An 8,983-nucleotide genomic window follows, 5' to 3' on the forward strand; every position below is an offset into this window, starting at 1 on the left:
TTACTGATTTCTCTGAACTATTGTCCTTGAGAACTATCATAAAATCATTGTGTTGGGCGATTTTTATTTTCATGTTGAGACTGACTCCAAGGCCATTGAATGTATTAATCCTTTGAGCTCTATGGACTTTATCCAACATGCTACTGGGCCCACCCATAACCGCAGCCATACTCAGGACCTGGTCAATACCAAGGGGCTTTCGATTGACATATCCTCTATTGTTGATGTTGTTCCACAAGGTTAGATTTTGGGTCATTACTGTTCAGTTTATTTATGTTACACATTTTAATTCACGGGCAATAAAGATAAAACACCAGGTAAAAAAACCTAGGTGTCATTTTAGATTCTGAATGTGACCAAAATAGCTTTTTACCACCTGAGGAACATTGCCAAGATGCATCTGTTTCGCTCTCAGGCTGATAGAGACTCATCCATGCTTTTATCACAAGTAGGCTTGGCTACTAATGCTCCCCTGTCTGGTCTACCCAAGAAAGCCATTGGTCAACTGCAAAACATACAGGATGCTGCAGCACGGGTACTCACCAAGACCAGACAGAGAGCACACATTACACCGGTTTAAGTCTCTGCACTGGCTGCCTGAGTTTTAGAATACATTAAGATTATTTTATTGGTTTTGAAATCAATCCACGATTGTGCACCCCAATACATGCCAGACATGCTTTTTAGTCATGTACCCAGTAGGTCCTTCAGGTCCTCTGGCACTGGCCTTTTAACTATCCCAAAGCCTAGGACCAAGAGCTATGGAGAGGCAGCCTTTAGTTACTATGCCCCCAGCCTCTGGAATAGCCTGGCAGAGAACCTGAGGGGGCCGAAACTGTGGACATATTTAAAAGGGATCTAAAAACAAATTTTTAGCTCTGCTTTTCCTTAGGGTGCTTTTTAGTCTTACTGTTATTCTTGTTTTTTTTTATCCTCTGATGTTTGTTGTGCAGTAAATATTCCCGTTTAAATTTGTATTTATGTTGTTGTTTTTTTCCTGTGAAGCACATTGCAATGCATCCATGTCTGAAATGTGATATATAAAGATGTATTTGATTAATGTTTGCCGAGATTTTTTACATTTAATTACACTTTGTGCCAATGGACTATTAATAGAAATATAAACATATTTTAGTTTTACTTGAGATTAAATGCTTCTACAGCCGTATCTGATTGAAATGCAAGATTTTACAACCAATCATTCAAACAAAAACGCATACAATGCACCATTTTCATTGGTTACTTTTAATGGATGAGTTCAGTTTGATTGTCATGGTGTTGTGAAATGTTCCTTTTCACTCTGTCTTCAACCGCAGCTGCATAGGCCCAGGGTGAGAGTACAGGGTAAACTTGGTGTTATCCGGAGCTGAAATAAAACATATTAAACCCATTATTACACTTGTAACAACATACTTCTAATGCTGTGTTGGGCCTTTATAAATTATTTGAGTTTAAATTTAGTAGATTTACTCCGTTTTTTTACACATACTAAGTTAGTAAAGTCTATAACGAGAGGCCAAATCTACCAGGGAATCTAGTGATTCCTCACGAAACTAGGACTCTTAAGAAGAGACCTTGATTTGGGGGATTTCCACAAGATTTGATCCATAAAATGGTATTTTGTAGGAAGGATTGTTGACATACTGTAAGGGTTGGTGTGAGGTGTGACCCAGGTGCGGTGCAGGTTAGACAGTAGGCAGATGGTGAAACAAGGAACTTCACTAATGGTCCCGAAGCCAGGATACAAAATAGCGGACTTTACACGAAAAAGAAAGGCGGAGCAAATAAGACTCCAAAAAACAGGCAGACAGCCAAAAATACGAAATACTAACTATGACTGAAATAATAAATAAACAGGGAGAACACTTCTCACGTACCCGTCCATACGTCCTGCGATCAGACACTGATTAGTACTGCTTGGCATAGTGAAACTAGCAGAGAAAATTAAGCAAGGGAACACAGGGAAGTGAGGGCATAAATACACGGGTGAATCAGATAGCCACAGGTGACACCAATAGGAAGATGATTAGTCCCGACTGTGAGTGAGGAGGTGCCTAAGGTTGTCGGAGGATGACACCTAGTGGGTCGCTACTGAACTGCGAATCCCTCCTGTAACAACATACACTGAGTATACCAAACATTAGGAGCACCTTCCTAATATTGAGTGGCACCCCCCTCCCCCATTTTGCCATCAGAACAGCCTCAATTCGTCGGGGCATGGACTCTACAAGGTGTCAAAAGTGTTCTACAGGGATGCTGGCCTATGTTGACTCCAAGGCTTCCCACAGTGTCAAGTTGGCTGGATGTCCTTTGGGTGGTGGACCATTCTTGATACACATGGGAAACTTTTGACACAAACCGGTGCGCCTGGCACCAACTACCATACCCCGTTCAAAGGCACTTAAATAGTTTGTCTTGCCCATCACCCTCTGAATGGCACACATACACAATCCATGTCTCAATTGTCTCAAGGCTTAGACATCCTTATTTAACATGTTTCCTGCGCTTCATCTACACTGATTGAAGTGGATTTAACAAGTGACAATAATATTTTGTACACTCAGTGCATATTTGACATTTGTATCTAAAAGCATAATTGAGAAATAATGAATAAAAGTTGGCATCTTTATGACATTTTGGCCTCTCTCAGGCCTCCTTTAAGACTCCATAATGTTTGTATGTGCTACAAAGCAAACATTGGTGACATATGAAGCTTTATCGCTTGCTCTGTAATATGAGTAGTATTTTGACTTCAATAACATATTTTTTTACATTCATTTATGAATATTGAAATATATTTGGCAAATTTGAACATAACATGAACATAATATACTCTACGGGCGTATCAAAGTTCCAGAGTGGCATCTCTGCTAGTTTTAAATTATGGCCCATTTTATACAGAGAATTTGGCATTGTAGGCAATGTAACCAATCACAGCCCTCCTTTTACTTGTATCATTGCACATCTTGCAAATCACCAGCAGAGGGCGACCATTTTGAATTCATTTTCACATTCAATCTGTTGGTAATGCATACAAATTGGATCATAACTCCAAAAGTAGCAGAGATCCCACTCTGGAACTTTGATATGCCCGTAGAGTATATTTTGTTCAACAATATATCGAAAAATGTGTCATATCAAAAATGTTATTCTTTCAATATTCATATTTATATTTGTCAATATTCATAAATTAATGTAAAACATGTTTTATTGAAATCCAAATACTACTCATAATACAGAGCAAGCGGTAAAGTGTCATATGACACCAATATTTGCTTTGTAGCTCACATATGAAACATTATGGAGTCTTAAGGAGGCCTGGGTAAGGCCAAAATGTCATAAATATGCCAACTTTGATTAATTATTTCTCAATTATGCTTTTAGATACAAATGTCAAATATATGTCAACAATCCTTCCTCCAAACATTTTGTGAAAATTCCCCAAATCCTGGTCTTTTTCTGTCCTGGTTTCTCTATACCAGGGGTAGGCAACCCTGGTCCTGGAGCGCCGCAGGCGCTTCATGTTTTTGATTTAACCAACCTGGAAGACCAGGTGTGTTGAATTTAGGCAATCACTGAACTGATCAATTAGCTCCGTTGGTCCGGTGTGGTGCCTAGTTGGAACAAAATCCTGCAGTACCTGCGGAACTCCAGGGACAGGGATGCCCACCCCTGCTTTACACTCTATTAAAGGAGCAAATCAATAGATGAAAAGCGAGAAGGTAGTGAAGTAGCTCTAGTCCAGGGCGTTACGTGTGGCTTGCTGATTCTGAGCTATCCTCAAGCATCAGCAAACCGCAAGTAACACTCTGGACCAGAGCTAGTAGTGAAGCAGCACTGACGGTAGAGGTGGGACTGCAGGCCAAATTCCTCTTGGTAAGCCGTCTCAGGGGAACATTGAGAGGCGCTGGTGCTCTGGCGGAGAACGTCCAGGGCATGGAAGGTCTGGAGGTCGAAACTCCTCGGGTAGTCTTCATAGTGGTCACGGTAAGGCCCCAGAGAGTAATCCAAGGATGCGCACCTCACTCTGCTGGGTAAAAACAGATGTTACAGAATGTTACAGAATGGAATAGAGTAACAGAGTTCAACAGTGTTTTGAATAAGACACTTCTCAAGTTTCTTTACACAGAACCATATACAGTGCCTTCAGAAAGTATTCACACCCCTTGACTTTTTCACACAAAAAAATGTGTTACAGCCTGAATTTAAAATTGATTAAATTGATATTTTGTGTCACTGGTCTACACACAATACCCCATAATGTCAAAGTGGAATTATGTTTTTCAAATTTTTTACTAATTAAATTAAAACAAAATGAAAAGCTGAAAAGTCGTGAGTCAATAAGTATTCAACCCCTTTGTTATGGCAAGACTAAATAAGTTCAGGAGTAAAACATGGTCTCACTCTGTGTGCAATAATAGTTTTTATTATTTTGTATTTTCTACCCCTTTTTCGTGATATTCAATTGGTAGTTACAGTCTTGTCCCGTACGGACTCGGGAGAGGCAAAGGTCAAGAGCCATGCGTCCTCCGAAACACGACCCAGCCAAGCCACACTGCTGCTTGACACACTGCTCGCTTAACCCGGAAGCCAGCTGCACCAATGTGACAGAGGAAACACCATCCAACTGGGGACCGAAGTCAGCGTGCATGCGCCCGGCCCACCACAAAGAGTTGCTAGGGCCCGGCCGGCAAAACCGTCCCCTAAACTGGACGACACTGGGCCAATGCCAATTGTGCACTTCCTCATGGGTCTTCCGGTCATGGCTGACTGCGACACAGCCTGGGATTGAACCCGGGTCTGTAGTGACATCTCTAGCACTGCGATGCAGTGCCGTAGACTGCTGCACCACTCGGGAGGCCCCTACAATAATGATGTTTAACATGATTTTTTAATGACTACCTCATCTCTGTACCCCACACATACAATTATCTGTAAGGTCCCTCAGTCGAGCAGTGAATTTCAAACACAGATTCAACCAGAAAGACCAGGGAGGTTTTCCAATGCCTCGCAAAAAATGGCACTTATTGGTAGATAGGTCAAAAGAAAAGCAGACATTATATATCCTTTTGAGCATGGTGAAGTTATTTATTACACTTTGGATGCTGTATCAATACACTCAGTCACTACAACTACTCAGTTGCCTGAGAGGAAGGAAACCGCTCAGTGATTTCACCATGAGGCCAATGGTGACTTTAAAACAGTTACAGAGTTTAATGGCTGTGATAGGAGAAAACTGAGGATGGATCAACAACATTGTAGTTACTCCACAATACTAACCTAAATGACAGAGTGAAAAGAATGAAGTCTGTACATAATACAAATATTCAAAAAGATGCATCCTGTTTGCAATAAGGCACTATAAAACTGAAAAAATGTTGGCAAAGAAATGAACTTTTTGTCCTGAATACAAAGCGTTATGTTTGGGGCAAATCCAACATAACACATCACTGAGAACCACTCTTTATGTTTTCAAGCATGGGGGTGGCTGCACCATGTTATGGGTATGCTTGTCATCAGCAAGGGAGTTTTTTTTGGGGATAAAAATAAATGCAATAGAGCTAAGTACAGTGAAAATCCTAGAGGAAAACCTGGTTCAGTCTGCTTTCCAACAGACACTGGGAGACAAATTCACCTTTCAGCAGGACAATAACTTAAAACACAAGGCCAAATATACACTGGAGTTGCTTACCAAGACGACATTGAATGTTCCTGAGTGGCCTAGTTACAGTTTTGACTTAAATTGTCTTGAAAATCTATGGTAAGACTTGAAAATGGCTGTCTAGCAATGATCAACAACCAACTTGACAGAGCTTAAAAATAATAATGTGCAAATATTGTACAATCCAGGTGTGCAAAACTCTTAGAGACATACCCAGAAAGACTCACAGCTGTAATCACTGCCAAAGGTGTATGTAAATGAGACATTTCTGTATTTCATTTTCAATACATTTTCAATAAAATAAAATAACCATGGTTTCACTTTGTATACATAAAAATGTATGCACGCATGACTGTAAGTCGCTTTGGATAAAAGCGTCTGCTAAATGGCATATTATTATTATATATTATTTGTCATTTTGTGTAGATGGGTGAGAAAGAAAATCTCTTTAATACATTTTGAATTCAGGCTGTAACACAACAAAATGTGGAATAAGTCAAGGGGTATTAATACTGAAGGCACTGTAGATCCTATACATTCTATGGCTAGAAAGTTGCTAGCCACAGTATATACTGTATTTGGTAAGCTACATTACTTAGTGCTACATTACGTCAATGTAATGAAAATACTCATTATAAAAATAAAAGCAGAAAGGGTTTAAGAAGCCCTGGGTTTGGGCTTCATTAGTTTATTATGTAGCTACACAGCCAAAAACAAATCACGACATATGAACACACAAATGAACACAATAGAACCATTCAGTCCCAAATGATACAGTCTCTTGATTTCAATCAAATATTTAATGGAAATCTTTACACAGTGTCTTTGTTTATAAACCTAACCCTGCGCCCACACACTTGTTATTCTGAAAAGTGATGAACGCATACCTGCGAGGGTAGTCTACCTGGTAGTAGGCTAGTTGTAGATTTTCATAGAGTACCACTACCCAATAACAGTCTGCGTTAATAGTTGTGTCCCAAATGGCACCCCTTTCCCTTATTGGGCCCTGGTCAAAAGTAGTGCACTATGTAGTGAATAGGGTGCCATTTGGGATGCAACATATGTGACCATGGGTAAAAGAGCTACTGCGTAAATACTGCAGTGTGATTTTGATTGAATTGGGTCCAGTGTCTTGGTACCTGTGATCCTGAGAGTGAACGACATGGATTCTACCCAGCTGGCCAGGGTACAGACCTCGCACATCCTTCCCCCGACGTGGTACTCTGCAATCACAATGAGAAGAGTTCATTTCAGAGTAAGAGTAAGTAAGCGTAAGAGTAAAAGTAAGAATAACTAAGAGCAGAGTTAAGGTCAATGACCATTTGCATAGGCCTACATATTGCATGTAAGGTACTGTAGCAAGTTAAGGTCAATGTCAACATGTGTATATGCACACAATACCAGATATTCAGCTCATGACTGAACAGGTAAGAATCCTCTCAACTCAATACAGTGCAGCAGCTAGCAGCATAAGCACACAGTAGGTGTTTTCAAGCTAACATAACTTCTGTCGTTTTTTTAAAAGTCGACACAACTTCCTCATAACTACAGTATCATAGTGAGAGTTAGTTACTACTTCCTTCACACACTTCCATGCATGTACCCTTATGAACAGCTATTTTTAAAAGCCTACTTGTTAGAAGTTGTATTAAATATTTAATGTAAATGAAAATAAATAGAAATAGTTTTCTATACAATTTGTGGTTGTATTGTTTCTACAACTCAAAGCAATTCGTCTTGTTGCTGCCAGTTGTACAATGTCCTTTGAAAAACAGTAAAACCATTCTTTCTCTCTTTCTCTCACCTCAGTGTTGCTCCAGGTTGTCTTTTAAACGAGCCAGAGTCCTGTCTTTCCTGGTACTCCTTGAACTCATGCAGTCTCAGAGCCGCCCCTGATCCGGCCATCCTGGAGGCTTCAGCTGCAGAAAACATGCTACATTGTGTTGCCTGTCTACCACTCTCAACCCTGCTATCCAAGAGATATTGTTTCAACATAAGTGGTTGATTGTATTCACTCAAATCAGCTACTAGGCATTTTAGAATTTTGGTTGGAACTCTTGAATCAATACAATTCTAAAGACAGTCAATGGAATTTTGAAACCAACAATAAGAATTAGATGGTCAAAAAGGAAAGAAAACAAGGTATTCTATATTGACCTGAAAACAAATATCCATTTTTCACAACTATTTTAACATAATCTAAATTAATCTAAATTGATATGTTCAATACAGGTTAGGTCTCTATCAACTAGCCTATATACATTTGAATTCCCTCCTATTAAACAGTATCAGTCTTACCTGTGGCTTTAGGGGTCAGAGAGAGAGGAGATGTGCTGCTCACTCTGTTGTGTTCACATCAGAGCCCTCAGTCCTCTCCCTCCATATGGTTATTACTGCAACCCATACCTACTAATGACTCGGCAGGGGACCCACATCCTGCTTTAGTTACCAGGAGAGAGAAACCCAACCCTTCCATCTCTACAGCAAACCAGCGGCACTCAGCAAACTGACACTGGGAGAAAGGGTCAACTCATTCACCACTTTAATCAAGCAGTTTCAGGGAAACCAGTACAACTCGTTACCTACAAGTAATTGTAATTGGATGAAAACTAATCTAGGCTGGTCTGTGTCCAAACTTGCACCCAATTCCCTATATACTGTTGTGCTATATAAAACTATCTTTCTGTATTTTTTTCATTAGTCCAATGTTAATACAGACCCAATTTATTTTGCATGTCAGCAGTCAAGTCTTCAAGATATTGGACTTTCAAGAAGCAGTGTCACTTGCCACATCATCATGATGTTGCGTTTTGCATTTTATGATATCATATGAAAAGCACTATATAAAATAAAATAAATATATTATTATATGATTATATAGGGATTATGGGCTCTGGTCAAAATGTGTGTACCATATAGGGAATAGGGTACCTTTTTGGACTGGACACCTGGCAGCTCTGTTGCATCAAGATGCTGTATGGTTGACAATCTGAATGGCCAAATTGCACAAATTAATCAAGTTGTTCAGGGTGACCATGACAGCCTGCAGTAATTTAAGCAGGATTGACCATGCCTTCAGAACTTCACACCTTAGGGTAGTGTAGTTCAGAGGAGGCTGGTGGGAGGGGCTATAGGAGGATGGGATCCTTGTCCTCCTATAGCTCTTCCCATCAGCCTCCACTGGTGTAGTTAGTCCACTGGTGTAGTTAGTATAGGGTGCTCAGGGGGTGAGCGGGTTCTCTCGTGTTGGATTCCTTCAGTTTGCCTTTAATACCACTAGAGGGTGGTGTTTCTCTAGAAACATCACCTCTGTCTGCTCGG

General features: G+C 40.2%; 1 protein-coding gene across 2 annotated transcripts; it reads right to left on the reverse strand.

Moving 5' to 3' along the window:
• Window positions 1–1,226: 1,226 nt before the first annotated feature.
• Window positions 1,227–7,694, reverse strand: LOC121532637 (uncharacterized protein C1orf100 homolog). Of its 2 annotated transcripts, none has more exons than XM_045205768.1 (4): window positions 7,467–7,694; window positions 6,802–6,885; window positions 3,843–4,027; window positions 1,227–1,366 (listed from the first exon to the last, which is right to left on the reverse strand). In XM_045205768.1, the coding sequence occupies exons 1-4, from the start codon at window positions 7,655–7,657 to the stop codon at window positions 1,296–1,298; spliced, it is 531 nt and encodes a 176-aa protein (XP_045061703.1). In that variant the 5' UTR covers window positions 7,658–7,694; the 3' UTR covers window positions 1,227–1,295. The 2 variants fall into 2 exon arrangements, with proteins under 2 accessions (XP_045061703.1, XP_045061702.1); XM_045205767.1 differs by having other exon boundaries at window positions 3,843–4,030.
• Between the last annotated feature and the right edge of the window lie 1,289 nt (window positions 7,695–8,983).

This window comes from Coregonus clupeaformis, chromosome 20, assembly GCF_020615455.1.
Source record: "Coregonus clupeaformis isolate EN_2021a chromosome 20, ASM2061545v1, whole genome shotgun sequence".
NCBI lineage: Eukaryota > Metazoa > Chordata > Actinopteri > Salmoniformes > Salmonidae > Coregonus > Coregonus clupeaformis.